At 44.0% G+C, this 23,283-nt stretch overlaps 1 protein-coding gene across 1 annotated transcript; it reads right to left on the bottom strand.

Moving 5' to 3' along the window:
• Nucleotides 1-551: 551 nt before the first annotated feature.
• Nucleotides 552-15,439, bottom strand: LOC128099103 (aldose reductase-related protein 2-like). Its single transcript, XM_052720789.1, has 10 exons — nt 15,374-15,439; nt 12,632-12,799; nt 11,343-11,459; nt 10,214-10,291; nt 5,039-5,161; nt 4,677-4,783; nt 4,113-4,194; nt 3,550-3,633; nt 2,247-2,329; nt 552-594 (listed from the first exon to the last, which is right to left on the bottom strand). The coding sequence occupies exons 1-10, from the start codon at nt 15,437-15,439 to the stop codon at nt 552-554; spliced, it is 951 nt and encodes a 316-aa protein (XP_052576749.1).
• Nucleotides 15,440-23,283: the final 7,844 nt, after the last annotated feature.

Genomic DNA, 23,283 nt, shown 5'->3' with positions numbered 1-23,283 from the left:
AAGGAAAGGACAAAGGGAGAGGACTTGGCAGGAAGAGAGCAACACATCGACTTGAGCTCTCCCTGAGAGCACCTGCCTTTGATATTTGGTTTAGCCACTTACTGCATGGGTGACTATGAGCGAGTTGTTGGCCTCCCTGTGCCTTTATTATTTGCCAAGTGAAATGTGAATGGGAAGACCTGGACTCAGTGAGTGCACTCATTCAACAAATACTTCAGACTGTGTTGGACACGTTGGTTACTATTCTTGTTTTTATTATTTCATCTTTGTGCCTTCAACATTACCATAGTTCTTGGTGTTGGACAAGTACATCAAATTATATACAAGAGAGTATTATTTACTTCTTTGAGTCACATTTCTATGAAGTAGTCTGCTTCGGGTTGAACAATGAGGATTTGAATACAGCATTGCCTTGATTTGACCAACATCAAGACCTGCTTGATGATATAATATGATATCAAACAGGCTTGGCTTAAATACATCTCAGGAGGAATTATTTGCACATCAGCAAAGAGAGAATCCATGAGACACTCTCATCAGGCAATGACACTTCAGTAGTTCACATGGAAAGGGTAGTCCTCCGCATTAATTGTCCTGCAGCAACACGAACACAAAAGACAATGTTCCACAGAAGCCACAAATATGATCTCATAGGCATTATTATGTGATGCACTCAGCAACCTTTCTGCTCTCTTAGTCTCTTCCCCCACAAGACCATGGGAATGCAGAAGGGGACCCATACTATTACCTTCCATCAAATTGATGAATATTTGAGAGAAAAGGGCAAGAGAATAATCAGTGGCCAAGTCTGTAGACTAGTGTCATAATGACAGATCAATAGAAACCTGGCACATGGCCAAGGGCCTCACAAATCCTGTTTTGGCTCATTCTCACATTGTAAAGTGGGGAATCATGGTGAAATTAACAGATTGGTTGTTGTATTAAATAAAATACGAATATAAGCAAAGGGTTTAGGATCCTAAATACTCAATGTGTATTTTCTGTTATTAGTACTATTATCACTACTTTGTAAATAAAAGAAAACAATTTGGTGAAGTTACTGAGTCTACTTGATGCTTCGTAGCCTATGAGTAAGTGGTAGAGCTTGGATTAGAAGCCACAAGACCAGGCTTATTATCAACCTATGACTTGCTCTCATAAATTCCCTCTATCTGGCATTCCCTATTCAATGCCCAATAGGTGTCATAAGCATTTCTCAAATGCATGGCTACTCCTAAATGACAATTCTGCTCTAGAGTTGCTCAAGCAAAAATAAAGCCAACCCAACAAAACCCACATTTGATGGTTTTATTATTGTTGTTGTTTTGTTAGCAAATTCAATTTGCTCTGTTTTCTTGTTTATCCAGAATTCAACCTTCCTAATTTCTTCTATCACATTATGAAGTAGGTCCAATGACTGTAATCTCTTCCCTAGATTATTCTACTAGTCTCCCTGTAATTTCTAAGTGCAAAAGTCAGTTTTCTCATTCCAACCTATGAGATATGCAAACCTCTACACAAAAATCCTCTCCTGGCTTCTCAGCTCCTGAGGAGCTAGAGTCAAAGTCCTTCCCATGCTCTGGACCACCTGTGTGCCTTTAGCCCAAGGTTGTCTCTAACCTTATTTCTTCCCACAATAGCTTTCACCTATTTGGTTCTGGCTTCATTGCCCTCCTACTCAAGTGCCCTCCCCTCAGCCCACACACACCTGGTGTGTTTGCACCTGCTGCAACCAAGAATTCTACTCTATTTATCGGCAAAACTGCCCCTGGGTCATCACATATGAAGAAAGCATCAGTCCTAGCAGGACCTATTAATCCTCATGCCTTTTTCCCTACTTAATTTTTCTCTATATCACTTGGTACTCTCTGACATGCGTGTGGCGTTACTTCAACTATCCCTTTATACAATCTAAGACTGTGGGAACAGGAAGTTCATATCATGTGATATCTCAGACACCTAGAACATGCCTGGCCCAGAGCATATTACCAGGAAGTTATTGAGTGACCAAGTGAGAATGAGCACTTCTGTCTCCTACAGTGGAATGGCATGCCTTTTCTCTATGTGCAAAGTTGGGAAACAGGTACCAACTAACAATATCTTTCTGCAAGTTTTAATTTTTCACAACTGCCTGAAAGTAGTATTTGAAGACAAAAGTCATCCCCCGTGCCTTATTATCTCTTGAGCTAACCCTGTACAACTTTAGTAAAACTCCTGATCATCCTCCTAAAGCCAGCACCACTTACATAGGCAAGGAGCAGACCCTCCAGTTCCGATTGAAGCTGAGAATGGTGGCCATCTCTTCATTACTCAACTTGAAGTCAAACACCTAGAGAAGCAAGAGTTCCAAAAGCATCATTAGCAAGTGACGTGCTGGCGAGACCCGAGGTTCTAGCGTTTCTCCTATTAGGTCCACACTAATTTAAGACTGGATTGTTTCTGGGGTTTAGTACTTCTAAAGGAGGGAGACTGGGTTTTCAGAAATGCTTAGTGGACAGAGGCTGTGATCCCTGAGGGACGACTGGACAGTAATCTTCCAGGAGACATTTCTTCAAATTTAGCCCATTCCTCTTCTCCTGTAAGCAGGTGGGTTGTGTAGGCCAGAACAGTCTGTGCATGGGTAGGACAGCCTACGGCCCACGATCCAAGTGCACAGTGGTAAGCAGTATTATTTGCAGTGCTAAAAGGTACAATTGCTAGTCCCTGCCTCCTGCCTATCTTTGCCCAATGGTGATTCATCTCGATTCTGTTGTCTTAGTCAATGTTCTACTGTTGTGAAGGGACACCATGACCATGGCTACTCTTTTTTGTTGTTTTTTTCGAGACAGGGTTTCTCTGTGTAGTTTTTGGTGCCTGTCCTGGATCTCACTCTGTAGACCAGGCTGGCCTTGAACTCACAGAGATCTGCTTGGCTCTGCCTCCTGAGTGCTGGGATTAAAGGCGTGCACCACCACCACCCGGCTATGGCTACTCTTAATAAGGAAAACATTTAATTGGGGCTGGCTGTGAACAGAAAGTCCAAGAATCTAGTAGTTGCTCAGTCCCCAGGGTTGGATGTCTCTTCTGGTCTTCAGCATGTGCTGGAATCCCAAAGAAGAAGGCTCCAATGCCCGTGAAGGAACGGATTGCTGCAAGATGAGGGCAAGCAGGCAAAGAAAGCAGGCTTCCATCTTGCGTGTCCTTATATAGGCTTCCAGCAGAAAGGGTGGCCCAGATTAGTGCCTTCCCACTTCAAGATCCAAATCAAAGGCACGTGTCTGTCTCAAAGGTCTATACTAAAAGTGGATTCACCCACTTCAAAGCAAGCAAAAATAATCTCTCACAGGTGTGCCCTCCATTTCTGGACTGTACTTCAATCTGATGTAGTCAAGTTGACAACCAAGAACAGCCTTCACATCTGTTGAAGCCAGCTTCCTGGGACAAGAGTTCACAAGGAGGACAGTAAAAGGAAGGACACACTGGCAAAACAGGGGTGGAATGAGAAGCTTAAGGACAGGGAACCTGTCTTCTAATGACCAAGGGACAGCAGATGATCATCTCAGATCTTACCTGAATGTTCTCCTGCATGCGGGCGGGTGTCACAGACTTGGGGATCACAGCCACATTCCTCTGGATGTGGAAGCGAATCAGAACCTGTGCACATCGAGGGGACAACAGGTGTCCACTTACAAGAGCCTCTGCTAGTGTGTAGAGAAATGTGTGTGTAGCTACTTTCAGCTTTAGCTAGGACAGCTAAAGTTAACTAAGGATTTCACCATAGGGACACTTGACAGCGATACTCTCATGCCCTTGATCCTGGAAACAATACCACAATTTCCCTGGTCAGGAATGGGGAGACTAGCGGACAAAGGACCGAGGCCCTGTACAGTTGGCACCCAAACCCGAAGGCATGCTCTCGTGGTACGGCCTGGGGACTTGGCAAGAAGCTGATGGCCACAGGCAGTCCTCACCTCACTGAGACGAGCTGTATCTGCTGGAGATTCCCAACAGACCCACATTTCCCATTTCTTCTCCTCCAAGGGATTAAAAGCAGGCAACACCATAAAATAAGACTAGTAAAAAGGATTGCTGGAGAATAGGGAAAATACCCAACAACGACAACAGTATTTTACCTGGGCCGGGGTTTTCTTGTGCTTTGCAGCGATCTCCTTAATATGGGGGTCCTCTAGTAGTGAAGGGTCCCCTGGCTTAGCCCTGAGTGCAGAAAGATAGCTGGAGTGAATAATAATCACAGTGAATATCACCGCCAGGACGGTGTCAAAGATGAACATCACAGCCTTTCCCATCTGCAAGGCAACCAGGAGAACCTGAAACCTTTTTATCTTTCCCATGGACCTGTCCATAGGATCAGGAGCTTTACCAACTCAAATCCATCCTGGTACTGGTTGACAGAAATGGAGCATTGCCAGGATTAGATATGCATGTTCTCTCTCTCTCTCTCCTTTCTTGCTGTCTCTCCTTCTCTCTCTCTCTTCTTCTCTCTCTCCCTTTGCCCTCTCTTCCTCTCTCTATTCCTCCCCCTACCCCCCCACAAAATATGTGTCCTCCCTGTGGCCAAACACATTGCTATAGACACATTTTTTTTCAGGTGCCTTAGAAGTTCATAGCTATATTAACCAATTATGAAACATGAATTTTGAGTGATAAAAGAAAGAGCCACCACTCAGAAACCTCACCAAGGTCTCTCTGGGGAGCCCAAGGGACTGTAGGCTGTGACAGTGATACCCTTTGAGTGGCAGTACTGGATCAGTTTTTCCTGGGTGAGGTATGGGTGACACTCGACCTGCAAGATAAAACACCTGTCACTAAGGAAGTGGGCCTTCCTTCCTGAGTGGCTCAGAGGAACTCCAGGCACAAGAAAAGACCAACACATAGGCCAAATACAACCCACTGATAGATGTGCTACAGACCAGACCCAGAGATCTGCCTCCCACCTCCCTGAGCATCCTGAACACTGACCCCTGAAAGACAACTCGGTCCATTGGCCCTCAAATGTTGAAGCAGTCCCGAAGTAAAACTTTCACCAATGAGAATTTACCTGGTTGGTCACTGGCTTGTGTTTCAGTCCAGGCTTGCTCAGGAGTCTTTCAATCTGCAAGTGGTTGAAGTTGGAGATGCCCAGGGCTTTCACCAGCCCCTGGTCCACCAGTTCCTCCATGACCTGTCACAGTAAGGAAGACCATTTAGATGGTTGTAGGAGGATACAGGGATGCTGGCTCAGCTTTACAATGATACAGGATACTGGTAACTTTGCAATGAATCTAACATTACAAGTTTAGCAAAAGCACTAAAAGCAAGTTTCAGTTCAGACTATGGTGCACTCTGGCTATTTCAAGCCCCATTACTCTAGCTCAAATAATGTGAAAAGTAAAATATGTGAAGGGTTCGAATGCTTTCTTCTCTCTATTCATCCAAACTTGGGTCATTCATGAAGGAGGCTCTAGTCTGCGGAATGGCATCTCTTCTATGGGATATCTTTTTAAATTAGTTGTTTTCTGCTAGTGAGGATTATTAAACCTAGGGCCTCTCACATACTAGATGGACACTACCATTGAGCTACATTGCTGGCCCATTTTTAAATTTCGTGATTGAAGGGATCTCTATCCAGCTCGATCGTGGTGAGCATGGCTCTGGCAGGCCTTGCCTTCTCCTCCTTCCCCTCTTCCTTGCTAAAAATTATATTATATTTCTAAAGGTAGCCACTAAGGTCTATTCCCTTATTTGGCCACTTCCTCCTCCTGAGGCTGACTACCAAAGTCTAGCTTGTCAGAGTATTGAAGTCCAGCAATCAAAAGCCCCCTTTGGCTCACCTAATTAACATGCCTAAACAAAATTAAACACCTCATCCCAACACAGGGTTTCCCCTTTTACCTTTATAAACTGACATTTTCCTATGTGCCACATCTGTCTCCTCTCTACCCAGAGGCAGTCCTGTGTGTGTGCGCGCGTGCATGTGTGCAATACCAACCCCCAGGACAAAAACCCCTGTCTCCTCTCCCTTATTCCCTTCTTCCAAACCCTCTATCTCCTGCCCTTGTCTCTTATTCCCTGCCCTCTGTCCCTCTGGGGCAATGAGAACTTGGTCTTGGGAGTCCTAAGCTGATACTTTCCCTTTCAGTGATAGCGTCTCTCTACCCAAACTAGCCTTGACCTTTGTGACGGCTAGTTTTGTGTCAACTTGACACAAACTAGAGTAATTTGGGAACAGGGACTCAATGAAAAAACTGCCTCCATAAGACTGGACTATGGGCAAGTCTGTAGGGCATTTTCTTAATTACTGATTGAAGTGGGAGGGCCCAGCTCATTGTTGGTGGTGTGAGACCTGGGCAAGGAGTTCTAGGGAGCATAACAAAGCAGCCTGAGCAAGCCAGTAAGAGCACTCATTGCTCCATGGCCTGTGTATCAGTTCCTGCCTCCAGGTTCCTGCCCTGACTTCCCTTAGCAATGGAATGTGGCCTGAGAGTTGTAAATGCTCATGGTGTTTTCATTGCCACAATAGAAACCCTAAGCTAACTTACTCTGCACTTCAGCCGGGATTTGAACTCGTGATCCTCCTGCCCCTGTCTCCATCTTGTCTAGGGTTATATTCCTGAACCATCAGGACCAGCTGTTGGTCTAGGTTCTACGATCTTTCACAACAGTTTGGTGTGCAGCAGGGAATGCCATGCAGATATACAGGCCCTGGTAGGAGAACCCGGCCTAGAGCTGAAGTGGGGTTGAAATTTGTCCCATTGACCTCTTGTTCTACAAAAACTGCCTCAACCTCAAAGACCTAGGGTTTATTATTTTTTGCCTATAAAGGGCCTGTAGCAGCCACAAATTGAACACACATTTATATTCCATTTATTGTACATTCCTGTTGGGAGTTTCTAGAATATAAAAGTAATCAATGTGCTTTTTGCTTGAGATTCTTTCTTTTCCCCTCAGAGTCTCATTGTGTAGACCAGGTTGGCCTTGAACTTACAGAATTTCATCTCCCAAGTTCTGGGATTAAAGGAACGTGCCACCACACCCAGCCTGCTTGAGATTCTGACAGTTTAATTGAAGTTCTAGGGTGCCCCTCAGTGATCCAGCTGCCTCAGTGCTGAGGCTACCTCAGCTTAGCTGACAGTTGATACAGCCTCAAGAATCAAGGAGGGAAGGAAAGAATCCACTGGATTCCCCCCTCCACTCCGCCCCCAGGGGAGACATTAGGAGTAGAGTGCAAACTGGGTATAGAAAAATAACATGAAGAAAGGTGGTAAAATCATGAACAGATTGGAGGAACAGAGAAGCAAGGGCTTAGAGGTAGGGATAAGCAGGATGTGTTCAGCTAACACTGTCTATTGTTTCTCAATCTTGGACCCTCTAAAGGTTCTAAAAGAAATGAGTGGTCTAGACTCCACACCCAGGTCTTCTTGCTGATTTCCTTTAGGATGCAGCATGGACATTAGGATGTTCAAAATGCCCTCTGCAGATCTGAATGTTCCAGGATAAGAAGCACTAAGGGTGAGTGAGGAATGAGGAAGACTTTCCCAGACAAAACAGTTTAGCACTGAAGCATCTGAAGGTCCCAGCATCTTCCCAATGGGAAATAAGACAAATGCTATTCTGTGACCTGGGTCAGGTTTGGTTTGGGTGTATGATCCATCTTTCCTTCTTTAGACTTACTTCCCATCCCCTGTTATAGACTGTGGCCAGTGAACTTTCTATTGGATTGGTTGTGGATCCATAAAACTACCCTATCCAGACATATTCAATCCTGCCAAGATCAAATCAGAGCAGTAGGATTATCTTTTATGTATGTGAAGTTTTTATTTAGGAATCATTCTTGGATTTATTTGCGAGCAGCAAATTAGCCCCAATGTAAGATACTATGGCAGAATTGCCATCTTAGTATGACATCATTATAAGAGTGAAAATGTTATGGAATGAACTTTAGACACACTAGTGTCCACATCACACAATAAAACATTATGAGGGTACTGAAGAGGCCATCTTTTAATCCAGTAATATATACAGTCGCCATCTTATCTAATTAGTACCCTCAACTCACTGCAAAAGGAACAATGAAATCAGGCAACCTGTGGGTCTCAGTGTACACACTACAACATTGTTGGTTCTGTGTGCATAAGCTGTTCTATTACTTGTTAAGCATCAATCACATGAGGTAATTCTATAGAGCCTCTTTATTGTTGTAGTTTGGGGTTAATATTTTTCCTTTCACATCTAACACCAGAAGCCTCACCCAGTCTTGAAGACACATCCATGTGAACCCAAGTGTTAAAAGAATGTTTTGTTTGTGCTTGCTCTACAAGCACCAAAGCTTCTACCAAAGCTGAATTCCCAGCCTCCAGTCCCCCATCCCTCCACATTCCTTGTAACAGAAGTTCTGCTACTAGAGGGCAAATTTAATGATTCACTTGCCAAGGATTAATTCCTTTAAATACATTTCCAGGTGGTGTGTTAACTTTTCTTGGGGAGATGAAACAGATGAATAAACATCTGTTCACCCCAGATGGGACACCAACAACAAATGGACAGAGCAAGAATTCTATCCGTCTAGTTCCTGAAACAGTGAGTCTAATTGGATTACTTAAGGAACCTGGTCAACTTAGGAGTGACTATACCCACAGAGAGAAAGACTCTTTCTTTCCCTAGCAGTTTGTGAGGTAATCACAGCCTCTCTAACTTCACAACAGCAGGCAGGCCATGCGTGCCCCCAGGACAGCGTTCCTCAGCACCAGGGTTTTCAACCTCGCCCCTGGGGCAGGAAGGCTGCCCTGCCTTGCCTTCACCCTCAGTTGTCACTGAGGTTTTGCTCTCTACATTTTCTTACCACAGCCAGTGAAATCTCCAAGTGGCAAGAGCGCTGTGCTAGTAGATAAGCACTTTGGGACAAACCATGGAAGTTACACTTCAGTTTATCAACTCCAGTCTCTGCAGAGAAGGCAAGTTTCCCAGAGTCGGAAGCAGAACACAATTCAGGGCTGCCTGACAAACAAGATGCTAATTCTTGGAGTCTGTTTTCTCCAGTCATTCATAACGTGCTCATTCACTGTGTCCTACCTTTTAGCATTGGCAAGAGGATAGTGGTTATGCTGGCTAGCTTTATGTCAACTTGATACAAACTAATGTCATCAGAGAGGAGGGAGCCTCAGTTGAGAAAAATGCCTCCATAAGATCTGGCTATATGGCATTTTCTTAATTAGTGATCAACGAGATTGGGTCCAGCCCATTGTTGATGGTGCCTCCCTGGGCTAGTGGTCCTAGGTTCTATAAGAAAGCAGGCTGAGTAAGCCATGAGGAGCAAGCCAGTAAGCAGCACCCCTTCATGGCCTCTGCATCAGCTCCTGCCTCCAGGTTCCTCCCCAGCTTGAGTTCCTGTCCTGACTTCCTTTGCTTTTAATAAACACTGATGTGGAAGTGTAAGCCTCCCAAAGTTGTTTTGGTCATAGTGTTTCATCGAAGCAATAATAACCCTAACTCATACAATGGTAAAAGTTATTAGAGAATAACAATCATACTTTAATTCATTTTTAACATGATTATGCAAATCAAGGCCTCAAGTGATCTAAAAAGCAAGCCACATGTAATCTCTGATGTTTGCATGTATATTCATAGCCAAGCAGGATGCTCAAAGTCTTAGTACCTGGATTTGAGTCACACAGATCTGGATCCCGTGGTCTTGATTATGTCACACATTTTCTTTATGATCTGACAACTTACCAGTCTCCTAGGAGAGAGACTATCTTCTGTACATGGGAAGCAACTTCCCTTTAGAGAGCTAATGACCAATGGGCTCTTTGATTAAATTTCTGTATGTTAGCTATTTTAATCCTTGCTACATCCTAAGGATATGCATCATCATTATATACTATGATTTTTTTTTAACAATAAGGACATTGAGGCTTACAGGAGTTAAAGTTTTACTCCAGGTTGCCCAATTATTATGAGCCCCCAGTGTATCCCTCTGTTTCTAGTACAGCATGTTTATATCAAATTGTGATACACTGTATTTCCTGCCTCACTTAGATCTCAGTCTCATCCTGAAAAATGTAAATAGTGTCATACAGAACCCAAGTCCATCTGGTGGTGAGGAAAGGGTGATGAGAGAATTGGAGAATCCAGTGATGAGATCGTATACAAGGCACATGGGCTGTTATCCCAGTCAATGGGTATCTGACCGTTTTTTTTTTCTCTTTGAGCACACTTTAAAGAAACCAGAACTTACCTCCCAAGCATCCAAGAACGTGTATTTACTGGTGAGAATATTGCCTTTGTCATCTATGGGGAAAAACTCCTTCCCGGGCTATAATGCAAAACAATAAACCCATTGGAGTCTGCTTGTAGATAGCCATTCCCGTGGAGAGAGGGCTCAGGACAGAGAGGTAAGAACCCCCCCACATCTGCACAGCATCTGCTCAAGCTCTGAAGAACACACTTCAGGACAGCCGAAGGACCATCTCTGCTCTGTCTACCACAACACATAAATCCTTTATTTCTGATGCTGCTGGGTTGGCTTTACAATCTGCTGTTAGTATATTGCAGAAGCCATCATTATCACCATGAAAACTAACCCAACATACCAAGACCCATATAAACTTGGAGGAAATTTTAATTTCAGGGTAATTAGGCAAACACTAAATAGGAAGGGTAGAGCTGCAGCCAGCATCTATTGTCACAACCTGCTGAAAGATTGAATTTGGAGTGGCATGCCACCATCACTATAGCTGGTCTTGAGGGGGAAAGGCTAAGCATTCCATTTCCTCCAAGCTCTTGAGAGCAGGCAGGAGGAAGCCCCCCCCCCGCCCCCCCCCCCCCCGTCCCCCCCCCCCCCCGTGTCCCCGTCGTCCCCCCCCCGTCCCCCCCCCCGTCCCCCGGGCACTGAGTGGCAGTTTTCCAGTGGTTGGCTGCCTCTCAGCATCAACAGGCTGCCAATCCATGAGCGCACTTGGACTAGCAGGAATGTTGAGCCTTAAGAACATTATGCCAGACTATCCTATGAGATTCCCTAGGAAAGGACCGCTGGGCCTAGAGTCAATGGGAAGGGGACAGGACAGTCATATTTATCTGGGCTGAACAGACTCACAGTTTCTCTGAAACAGAATTAAAGCAAGACCTGAGCATGTGCCATCCCCAAGCACCGCATGCTGACCCAGACTCCCTTCCCGGTCAGAGTCCTTCTGCTCTGGGCAACAGCTCCGACCTTGGCACTCCCCGCACCACCACCCCGCCCCGCCCATGCTCCTCCTCCACCCCCACCCCCATCCCGGCTCTCTCTCCGGCCCCCAGCTCAGGTGCAGCTGCTATGTTCTAGCATTTGCTCAGTGGCTGCAGATGAGGCAAAGAGCAGCTCAAACCTGGAATCCCTGTGGCCAGTGAATCAGATAGAGGTCCAGGTAGTCCAGTTTCAGATCCGTGAGGGTTTTCTGAAAGGCTTTCTTCACCAGGCTTTTCTCAAAGAAGGTGGGCCACAGCTGCAGGTGACAAGGGAGTGGGGCGGGGTGAGGACTAGGAAGAGAAAGGGCCACTCCACAGTCGTGCCTCCCTGCTTTGAGATTTGCAGCTGAGCTAACCGTCGGACAGGCCATTCACGTATAATAAAGTTGGTTAAGAAAGGCAACACAGCTGGGCGATGGTGGCGCCCGCCTTTAATCCCAGCACTCTGAAGGCAGAGTCAGGTGGATCTCTGTGAGTTCGAGGCCAGCCTGGTCTACAGAGTGAGTTCCAGGAAAGGCACAAAGCTACACAGAGAAACCCTGTCTCGAAAAAAAAGGCAACACAGTGGGCCACCAACACTCAGCAAGTCAAGGTCATGCATGTGTGTTCTTCCATACTCTTGGTGTCCTGTTTCTTAAATCATTTTGTACATTTGGTCTCCGGTTAAATATGTTTGTTCCTGTGTTATTCCTTAACTTGGCTGCCAGCTCCCAGAGGGCAGGCATTGTGACTAGCCCTTAAACGTCAAGCATTCTGATGCTATTGAGAAGTTGTCCCATTTTGTACCCCCACAACCTGAAGCCTGTCCGGCTCAAGTAATGAAATACAAGTTTATCCAGATGTGGCCACTCCCCACAGTGGGTCTATGTATTACACCAGATACAGTTTCCAAGCACCTAGAACTAGACTGTTTTGGAGAGCTATGTCCAATACAGAGCCTAGGACCCCTCACACACCCACTCCCTTATTTTTAACAATATTTTACAGTTCACCTTTTACTGAACTGAAATAAAGAGATCCCTGTTTATCAATAAATAATGCTCCCACCATTTTCAAAATGTCCATATCTGAAGAAAACCCTCAGGGCCAGAGTGTGTTCTGAAATGCACCCTGAATCCACCCCTAGCCTCTGCCTACCACTTAGCAGATAGATCTTACTAAGAGAAGACTGAGAGGCCAAGGGTACCAGGAGGCTCATTGGAACCATTCCCACCACAGGAAAAACAGCAAGGGTTGGAGGCCAGCAGCATCCTCTTCCGGTACTGACATGCAGTGTGAATATTTATTTACATCCAGGGATAACAACAGAAATCAAGGAAGAAGGAGGTTAGGAGAAATGCAGCCACATAAGAAAGACGCACAGAGCTCTTGGTGTGGTCCAGATCTTCCACCTGCCTTGAAGCTGCCTTCGCCAAATGTGCCGTTGTACCTTGCTGACGATGAAGAGGTCCTCCCGCTTCACAGCCTTCTCCTGGATCTTCTCTCGAATCCCTTCTCCCACTCCACTCTCGTTCTCGTACAGATAGGCACAGTCAATGTGGCGATATCCAGCATCAATGGCGGCCTTCACAGCTTCCTTGACTTTGCCTGGGGGAGACTGAAAAGCAAGAGAAAGGTCCATCAGTCGCACCTGAGGCCCCTCCTTAAAGGCTCCATATGAATCAGATTCTCAAAACTATAGCCTTCTGGGGTCCCATTTCCAAGTGGACACTGGGGAGAAAAACATATGCTTGGAAAACTTCCAAAGGAAAAGAAAACGTGAATTAATTTTTGTTTCACTGATTTTTTTAGGTTAACATAGGAAGTGAGGGGTTTCATCATAGCACCTTAGTACATATGTCATTTGTAATGATTATCATCCCATGTCCCACTCTACTAATAAATTATTACTTTTCTCTAATCTAGGCTGATGTTGAAGGGTCTCTAGTTTCTAGGAGTAACAGGTGGCTCTCATTGCAACTTCCTAAACTCTGAAGTGACAAAGAGAAATTTTCAGACCCCAGACAGTTATAAGGATCTCAAAATGATCATCACAAGCTAAATCTGAACTCTACCATGTATCAGTATGAGGCTGAACAGATTTCTCAATCTCTCTAAACCCACTGACAAATAAGAAGAGTAACAGCGGTGCCTTACATTGCTTGCTTGCTGTAAAGATTTTATTACATCACCTGATGGTAAGTTGGGTGGTAGTGGCACTCGCCTTTAATCCCAGCACTTGGGAGGCAGAGCCAGGCGGATCTCTGTGAGTTTGAGGTCAGTCCGCTCTACAGAGTGAGATCCAGCACAGGCACCAAAACAACACAGAGAAACCCTGTCACAAGAAAACCAAAAAAAGAAAAGAAAAGAAAAGAAAAAAGAGAAACATCACCTGACAGTAAGATTCAGGAGGTACAATCCATTGGAGAATCACTGTTTCAGAAAAAGAAAGAGTAGAAAGACTTGAAAACCGACATGCTTTTTCGTAGATTAAAAAAGAAGAAGAAACTAGAACAAGAGAAAATGTTGTGTGAATATCATGGTCTGATCTCACCTAGCATCCGGATAGAAGGCTGGAAAAATACAAACTCTCAGCAGAGTATAGTGGTGGATGCCTGAGTCCCAGCACAAGGGAGGCAGAGACAAGAAGAGAATGAATTTGAGGCCTGCCTGTGTGCGGCACATCACTATCACACACACACACACAAACCCCAGAACCCCCAAATACGATGTGTGTTGGCTCATGGTTATGAATGATATTAGCATGTGGAAGGTTGGAAGATTGAAAGTTCAAGGCCATTCTCAGCCACATCATGAGTTGGAAACCAGCCTGAGCTCTGTGAGGCCCTGCCTCAAAACAAAAAAGAAACTCAGACACATAAAAAGCTATCTCTCACAAAATCTAGAAATTCTTTCTGTAGTCGTCAAACGTAGAGAAGCATATATAGCAGAGATCAACAGCTATACCATCATGGGAACAAGGAATTGCTGCCAGCCACTCAGAGGTTCTGGGGTCTAGGCCCAAGCCCCACTCTCCTCACACACATTGATGAGCAGCACATTGTCCTCGCCAACAGCCCCAGCTCCTCCTTAAAATGACTCCTTTACAGTCTCTACATCGCTGTTAGAATTCTGAAAGTTCATCTCAGCTGATAATTCCAGGTGAGTAGATTCCCTGGAGATCTGCAGGTGATTATTACTGCTTTGATGATGTGAAATTTCTGATTTGGAGCAAATCTTGCTATTCCAATAATATTTCAACCCAGTGTTGAAAGAAAAAGAGGTCCTACCATGTAGAAAAAGAAGAAGAGAAACAGGAGGCCATCTGGAGATGAGCTGTGAGGGACAGGAGAGCAGAAGGGCTTTAAAATCAGCTCCTGACATGCATCATGGCTCCCACCTGTACTCTTAGCACTGGGGAGGCTGAGGCAGAGGATTGCTCCAAGTTCAAGGTCACCCTATTTCAAGGAACCAAAACCCAAGACAGCTCCTGGGAGCAAGCCGGCTACTGTCATGTTATCACTGAGGGGAAAGGCAAAGGAGGCAGAAGTAGTAGATGGAACAGTGTCAGACCTGTCCCAAGAAAGGCTACGAAATCTGCTTCACTGGGCATTTGAATAGGCACCAGGACATTTTGCCAGGAGAGATTACCATAGCCAGGCAGAACCTGTGCTGCCAGACCCGGCTTTCTGTGGTTCTGGTGCTCTGCCTTTACTGTATACCAGAACCAGACAGAGTCTTGGTAAAGGGTAGAGGCCAGTTCCATAGCCTAGGCTGGGGTCTGAGACTCTGCCTTTCCCACAGGCTCCAGGCCAGATGCTGCAGATGGAGTCCTTCCCCATGGATAGCAAGGGGAACTGGGTCATTCAGGAATTTTTACCCCCTCTTTCAACCACCAGCCAGAAACAAAGTAACAGCAAAGATTTAGAACATGCAGGAAGTTGCTGAGTCCCAAGGAAAAACTTGCTAAGAACTTGCTAAAAACTTGCCCAAAAACCATTTTCTGTTTTACATATAGCATCAATTTGATACTTGCTATATAAACTACCATCATTTCTATGAAATCCACTCCAGAAGCTTTGAAGCCTAGAGCATCCCTGAGAAAGGAAAGCCACCTGGGTTCTGGCTCTGGAGTTCAAAACCCTGGGCAAATGCCTCAAAGGGCTCAAGTGTCCCAAGCTTACACACTCACCTGCCAGGTGCCCAGGCCCACAATGGGCATCTTGGCTTTGTTACTGAGCTCCACGAAGGTGGTCATGGTTGCTGCGCAAATGGTTCTAAGTGAGCAGATACACACCTGTGCCCTGGTTAAGGAGGCGAGCAGTGGTTTTATGTCCTGGATCAGGAGGCCAGCTCTTACAGTATGGGCAGGCAGCCACAAGGCAGGGTCTGGCACAGCAACAGAAATTTTATTTTGGTCTTTTGTCAGATTGAGTAATGTGGATGAAGATTAAACACTACCAAGTGCCAAGTCTCCCTGATTCAGAATGCATGAATTAGTTTTCCAGTGCCACTTACAAGTTTGCAAGCCAAAATAGCATAGGCTGTAAGATCTTCCAGGAAGAACTGGTTAGTTTATTCGAGAAAGGACATTGCCACAAGAGGAGGCATGCTGTAGTGAACTGTGTGGGCACTAAGCAGGCTACGAGAGACAAAATGAGGAAGCCTACACAAATTATTTTGCAACAAACTATATTGGGACACATAGATCAATAAAAAGAGGCTGTCTGTCTGAGATCAAACCGACAGTTGGACAGGTGTCCTTGCAGAGAGACTTTTTATGTAAGGTTATGGTAACCTTCACACTGGCCTATGATTCCAGCAGTGCCCGTAATTTAATTTGTACTTGTCTAGTTGCTCTAAGATTATGGTAAAAATGCTCAGAGTGAGAAATTACCTGCTAACCATTTGGCCAGGACTGTTTCATACTAAAATTATTTTAATACCTACTCTAAAAATCTTTGGTTATCATAAGATGTTATGTATTCAATACAGAAAGGATGAGAAATAAAATGACTGTAAGGATGAGCCTATAAATCACTTTTATCACCATCACTCAAGATGCCCTTGTCCAATGCTGTCTTCCTCTAATCTTTGCACGTGTGTGTGTGTGCTCTTGTCTATCTGCCTACGTTGTACATGTGCAACAGATGTTCTACATGTTTATAAAGGGTCATTTTAAACTTCTATCACCCGGAACATTTAATGATAATAAAAGGTTCAATTTTATAATTATTTATGCTGTTGTTCTGAAAATTCTTAGATGCTTGCTTTCTAATATGAATAGACAATACTTCAAGGTATATGAAGCCACCTAGTTTCTGCAGATTCTCCCAGGCTCTGCTTCCCATCTCACCATAGGAGTACCGAGATTACAGATGTCTTGGCTCTTATGGTCTGGAGATTTGAACTTAGGTGGTCACATTTGTACAGCAAGATTTATCCACAGGGCCAATCTCTCTAGCTCCCAATAATAGTATACAAATATATGATTTTTTTTTTGAAACTGATCAAAGGTCAGCTACTAAGCAAAATGGTGATGATTATTCTGATAAAAGTAAAGATGATGATTATGATGATGATGATGGTGATGATGGGTTTTGCCTCCATTCAGGATCTAAAGATAGGAATCTTTGTTCTTATTGTTAATTTTGAGAGTTTGATACAAGGATGGACATAATTTAAATATTTTAATAAAATTTTGTAACTCATAGAAACACTCTTATATTATCTTTGGGATTGACAGAATATATTTCATTTACTCAAAATAAGAAAAAGGAGAGGCAGGTATGGATTTAAGCGAGGTGACCCCATTCTTATCTGTGATGGAAAAAGAGCACATGCAGACTGTGCCAGGAATGGTTTCCCACTTCACAAAGCATGAACAAGCACCGTGAATGCTTTCCAGCCTGTCCCATCTTTGCCCAAGCAGAGCAGAGCCTCCCTCCTGGGCATCCCACGTCTCGAAGAGCATCAGCCTTCTTTGTTTCATTTGGTCCTAGCCTTTGGTAGCCCATCTGCCCCCTGTCTAGCCATTTCCTGTGTAAAGGATACCTTTAGCTCCTCTACTCCCAGTCTCCCATCCAGATTAGAAAGCACCATGTTATTTGCTCCTGTCTGCTGCAGGAGGAAGTTTCTCTGCTGATGGCAGAGCAAGGAATAATCTACGAGTCTAGCAGAATATCATTAGGAGTCATTTTATTGCTCTGTTCCTTGTAGGACAGTAGTATTTGGTTTTTCTCTATCTAAGCTCAGGTTCTTGGCCACCAAGCAGTGGTGGGTATAGGTTCCATCCCATGAAGTGGGCCTTAAATCAAATCAGATCTTGGTTGGCTACTGCAAGAAACTTTCTGTGACTATTGCACCAGCTCGTCTTGCTGGCAGGCCGGCCAACATTGTCGATCAAAGGGTTGGTAGCTGGTCGGTGTTTACCCTTTCTCCTTTGGTAGTGTGCACAGTGCCTTCTAGTACCATGAACTTTAGTCCAGAAGGGTGAAGGCTCTGGGTAGGCACACCAGCTCAACTTCTCTGTGATCAATGAGTTATGTAGGTGCTGTCTTCAGGAATGGGGCCTTACAACAATGTGCAGAGAGTGAGATAAATGGGATGCCTCCATTAAATCCCTCTTAGGGCTCAGGAAACCATGCAGAAGAGGAGGCAGGAAGAGTGTAGGAGCCAAGAGGATGGAGAACACCAAGGGAATAAAGCCTTCTAAACACAGCAGACCAATGCGCAGATGAACTCACCGAGTCTACGGCAGCACGCACAGGGCCCGGACAGGTCTATTTCAGATGGGGTCCTAGAGCTGAGAGAAGAAGTGGAGACAGGTCTGCATTCATAAACCAGAAGCTAGTTCCGATTGATAACGATTTGCAAATGAAAAATCAGTTTTCTCCAAGGGAGTCTCACTGGGGAAACAAACCACTCTAAAAGGCAGGCCACATGCCCAGCACTAGATGACCAACACAAACTCAAGAGCATCTTTGGAGGTAGTTCTTTGTCTCACAATGTTGTGTCAGGGCACTTTTTATACCTTACAGGTCCTTTGCATATATATAATAGTTTCCAGCTTTGTGTTTTTATGGGATTCTTGTGTGTGCAAACATGTGCGTCTGTGTCTGTATGTGTTTCTTGTGCTTTTTCTCTGGCTCATTTCTTTCATTTCTCTTTTCATTTCATTGTTTTTTCCTATTCTAAACTTTTTGTTTTTGTTTTATCTTATTCTGTTTATTGTTATTCCTTAGATGCCTGTTTGTTTTCTAATAAGTGATGGAAAGTGTGGATCTAGATGGAAGGAAAGATGGGGAGGAACTCAGAGGAGTCAGGAGAGGGGAGACTGTAATCAGAATATATTGTATGAAAAAACTATTTTCAATAAAAGAAAAAAGGAACTCCATTTGTGACTTTTCAAATACTGAACCATCTCTACTTTTCTACTTAGAAATTATTTTTAGTATACTCCTGGAATTAACTTCAAATGTTTTTCAAAACTTTTAATATTTCTATTCATAAGTTATATTAGACTTTTGGTTTTTTGTTCAACTCAGCATTATTTTAACCTCATAAAATGATCTGGATAGCTGTTCAGCTTTCATCGCATTAGTAAAATATTAATAGGAATTGTGTGCTCTTAAGAGTTACAGAAACAAATTTTGTTTGTAATTTTCCCTAAAGTTAATTATTAATTTTTGCTTTGGTTAGTTTCAGGATTTTGGCCTATCTTGTATTATACATTTCTAAATTTTATTTTATTGGAGGTTTTTTGGTTGTTGTCTTCTTTTTTTGTTTGTTTGTTTTTCAAGACAGGGTTTCTCTGTGTACCCTTGGCTGTCCTGGAACCTGCTGTGTAGACCAAGCTGATCTTGAACTTATCCTGATCCACCTGCCTTTGCCTCCCAAGTGTTGAGATTAAATGCATGTGCCACCACTACCTGGCTATTGTTGGAGTTATTGATATGCTCTTTTTTTTTTTTTTTAACAAAACAGATGGTCAATTTTGGTATGGTCTAAATATAGTTAAATAGAGACCTTTCCTAAGTCTGGCACTTATCAAAATTTCATTTACACATGTCTATCAGATTGCTGCAACTGTATTGGTAGAAGAGGAGTATTCTAAAGGGCATTTGCGTCCTTCCCCTCAGCTGTCAAACTATTGAAACAATTGGCCATGAAGAAATGAAATTTCCCTAGAGATCCAATGCTGGGGGGAGGAAGAGCTGGAACCCCGGTGCCTGCCAGAGGAAACTGCCTCCCAGGAAGAGTTCTAACAATTTACTGGACCACCTCACAGGACAAACTGAGGCTTGGACAATGACTAGTCTGTGATGGGTAGAACGACACCTTGACCAGGAGTGTTTAGCTATAAGTACCTCTTGCCTTCTGTTTAAACTTAAATTTTTTTTGTTTTGTTTTGTTTTTCGAGACTAGGTTTCTCTGTGTAGCTTTGGAGTCTATCCTGGAACTCGCTCTGTAGCCCAGGCTGGCCTCGAACTCACAGAGATCCACCGGCCTCTGCCTCCCAAGTGCTGGGATTAAAGGGGTGCGCCACCACTGCCTGGCTAAACTTAGCTTCTTATCAGTACCCCCGAAGACAGACTGGGGCAAGGGGCAGTCACAGGACCCCTTTACTCCTCTTTCCAGTGTGGTCATTGTTAATAAATCTCCTTTCTCTGTTTTTCATGAAAAACAAACATAAACAAACAAAAACCCTGGCTTCCCCTTAGCCCCCATTCCTCCTCACAAAATTCTAATTTGCTCTTTCACTCTTCTGCAGTAGTCAACTTGCCCAAACTTCTCTAGCTGTTGGGTACTGTGGTCCCTCTCAATAAAATTCTAGCCACGGAGCAACTTGTACTAAAGTTGGTTGGTGATGTGATTCACGAATACACAGCCTGGGCCACCTTAGGACTCTTATATGCTCTAAATGCTTTTGTCTCATGGGCTTTGCTACATACAGTGTTGCTCTAGAATGTCTCCTGTGGTGGTTTGAATAAGAATAGTGCCCACAGACTCATAGATTTGATAGCTTATGCATTAGGGGGAAGTGTGTCACTAGGGGTGGACTTTGAGGTTTCAGATGCTCAAGCCAGGCTCTTTCTTCCTGCAGCATGCTGATCTAGATATAGAACTCTGCTACTTCTCCAGCACCATGTCTGCCTGCATGCTACCATGCTTCCCACCATGATGATAATGAACTAAGTCTCTGTGGTAGTTTGAATGTAATTGGTTCATAGGGAGTAATACTATTAGGAGGTATGGCCTTGTTGAAGTATTTGTGGCCTTGTTGGAGGAAGTGTGTCACTGTGAGGGTGGGCTTTGAGGTCTCCTATGCTCAAGCTATGCTTAGTTCAGATCATTTCCTGTTGTCTGCAGATAAATATATATTAACTCTCAGCTCCTTTTCCAGGACCATATCTGCCTGCATGCCACTATCTCCTGCCATGATGATAATGCACTAAACCTCCGAAACTGTAAGCCAACCCCAATTAAATGTTTTCCTTTATATAAGTTGCTGTGGTCATGGTGTCCATTCATAGCAATAGAAACCCTAACTAAGACAGAAGTTGGTATCAGGGACTGGGGTATTGCTGTGATAGGCCTGACAATGCTTCTGTTTAAAGGAATATGGACCTTGGTATTGTAGATTAGAAAAGCACTTAAATGCTTTAAATGCTGCTTAATGGTCAGTCCTAGTAGGAGCATGGAAGACAGTGGTGCTGAGCATCATTTGATGAACTGTGGGGGCCTGGATCAAGAGGTTTCAGGGGAGAAGAATATTAATATGTGGCCTAGAGATCATTCTTGTGATATTTTGGTAAAGAATGCGGCTGCTTTATGCACTTGTCCAAAGAGTCTGCTTGAGGCTAAAGTGAAGAGATTTGGATTAATTCCTGGGCAGAGGAAATCTCAAAACAGCCTAGTATAGATTTTGTCATATGGTTACTAGTGTTCATGCTTATAAAGATTTTTAATAAAAAGGAACAAGCTGAGCAAGGGGAAATGCACAATGAACAATTTGAGGAGAAAAAGAGCATCAAGAAGTGGAATAAAACTAAGTCCTGTGTTTAAGGAGATAAACAAATTAAGAAATGGAAAAAACGGAGTGGTGATCTCAGAGAAAGATTCCATCCAGCTAAGTTTTCAACTTGTAAAAAGGAATTAAAGAAAAGCTTAGAGCCAGGTGTGGTTGTGCATGTCTTTAATCCCAGCACTGGGAAGGCAGAGGCTGGCAGATCTCTGAGTTTGAGCCCAGCATGATCTACAAAGCAAGTTCCAGGACAGTCAAACTTAGACAGTGAAGGAAACCATGGAAAACAGAAAGCTGATGAAGAGGTAATGGAATCAGGGGGCTATGTTCCAGCCCCAGCAAGCAACAGAACTTGGCAGCTTTGGCCACATGGTTATGATTGTAGAGTCAAGGATAGAAGAAAGGGGCTATGGAATCTTCCTCCATGACTAAGGAAAGCCACTGAGGCAAAGCATGTGGAAGGGGTGTCTCTGCACAGAGGCCTAGAGAGGCCATTGCATGAAGCTGTGAAGGTGAAGCCTGAATTGCCTTAGAGAACCCAAGATGTTGGAGATGCCACAGCCATGGGATACCTGCCAAGGAAAGCTGCTAACAGGGAAAGGAACCAGCCCAAGAGAAAGAAGTGTGTTTCAGTCAACAAAGCTGAAAGGAGCTGGAGATCTTAAGAGCCTTTTGACATCAGACATGGAGCTGCAGAGTTTAGAGTTAGACCAGCTGGTTTTCTGTCTTGCCTTGGTCCAATATTTCCCCACTACGCTCCCTTCCCTATGTTTTGGAATTGTAATGTACACCCTGTGCCATTATATTTTGGAAGGATGTGATCTGCTTTTTTATTTTAATTTTATAGGGGATTATAGTTAATAATCTCAGAAGAGACTTTGAACTTTAGACTTTAAAACACTGTTGAGACTGTCATAGACTATGGGGACTTTTGAAATTGGACCAAATGCATTTTGGATTATGATATGGTTATAAGCTTATGGGTGCCAGGGAGTAGAATGTGGTAGTTTGAACATAATTAGCCTCCATAAGCTCATAGGGAGTGGTGCTATTAGGAGGTGTGGCTTTGTTGAAGTATGCATGGCCTTATTGGAGGAAGTGTGTTGCTATGGGGTGGGCTTTGAGATCTCCTGTGCTAAAGTTATGCCTAGCTCAGTTCGCTTCCTGTTGCTTGTATATCAAGATGTATTAACTCTCAGCACCTTCTCCAGCACCATGTCTGTCGGCCTGCCGCCGTGTCCTGCCATGATGATAACAGACTAAACCTCTGAAAGTGTAAGACACCCAATTAAATGTTTTCCTTTGTAAAAGTTGCTATGGTTATGGTGTCTCTTCACAGCAATGGAAACCCTAAGACAACATCTGAAACAGTAAGCCAGCCCCAGTTAAATGTTTTCTTATATGAGTTGCCATGGTCATGGTGTCTCTTCACAGCAAAAGAAACCTTAACTAAGACAGAAGTTGGTACCCAGGATTGATATTGCTGTGATAGGCCTGACCTTGCTTTGTTTGGTGGAATATGGACTTTGGGACTTAGGAATGCAGTTGTCTAGGAATGTGACAGCCAGCCCAACCTGATGAAACCATGTTTACCTGTTCTCATCCCAGTCATTAGAGACACTTCCCCCAGAGTGCTCAGACCTGTGTAATAATTTACATGTAAATCTCCTGTGATGGCTAAAGAAACTCAGTATGGTACCAGGCATCCCTTAAGGGCCACTGACCTTTGCCTTGAAATGCCTGTGAGATCCTAGTGGCCTGCAGGTGAGATATGAATAGGATAATGGTGTTCCTGCTTTCTACTTTTGTAAACCTTGCTTTTGACTGTGGTACTGGGATGAGTGGTCTTTTTATTATTTTACAGTGGGAAAGAGAAACAACTGAGGGGAATACAACAATTTCCTTGCCCAGCTATAGATTCCACAGATCATTGTAATGTCCACCTTTGTTATCCACCTGAATAAACCCTTCCTTTGTCTCCCTTTGGCATGTCATGCTGTTTGCCTCTAAGGCTGCCATCCTTCTGTTAACAGCAAGAATAAATTCATTTCATCTAAATTTGAATTGAGTCTAAG

Source organism: Peromyscus californicus, unplaced genomic scaffold (genome assembly GCF_007827085.1).
Source record: "Peromyscus californicus insignis strain IS unplaced genomic scaffold, ASM782708v3 Scaffold_6__1_contigs__length_162567912, whole genome shotgun sequence".
Lineage (NCBI taxonomy): Eukaryota > Metazoa > Chordata > Mammalia > Rodentia > Cricetidae > Peromyscus > Peromyscus californicus.
Note: the sequence above shows the minus strand (reverse complement) of the source record. Positions and strands in the feature narration are given on the sequence as shown.

What these genes read in the sequence shown, in the direction of transcription:
- LOC128099103 (XM_052720789.1), bottom strand. Translation starts at nt 15,439, where the DNA reads ATGACCACCTTCGTGGAGCTCAGTAACAAAGCCAAGATGCCCATTGTG. An exon ending in GCATGCAGGAGAACATTCAG is followed by an intron (nt 2,330 to 3,549) that starts GTAAGATCTGAG and finishes TTGCTTCTCTAG; the next exon opens with GTGTTTGACTTCAAGTTGAG. An exon ending in AGGGTCTGCTCCTTGCCTAT is followed by an intron (nt 595 to 2,246) that starts GTAAGTGGTGCT and finishes GTGTTGCTGCAG; the next exon opens with GACAATTAATGCGGAGGACT.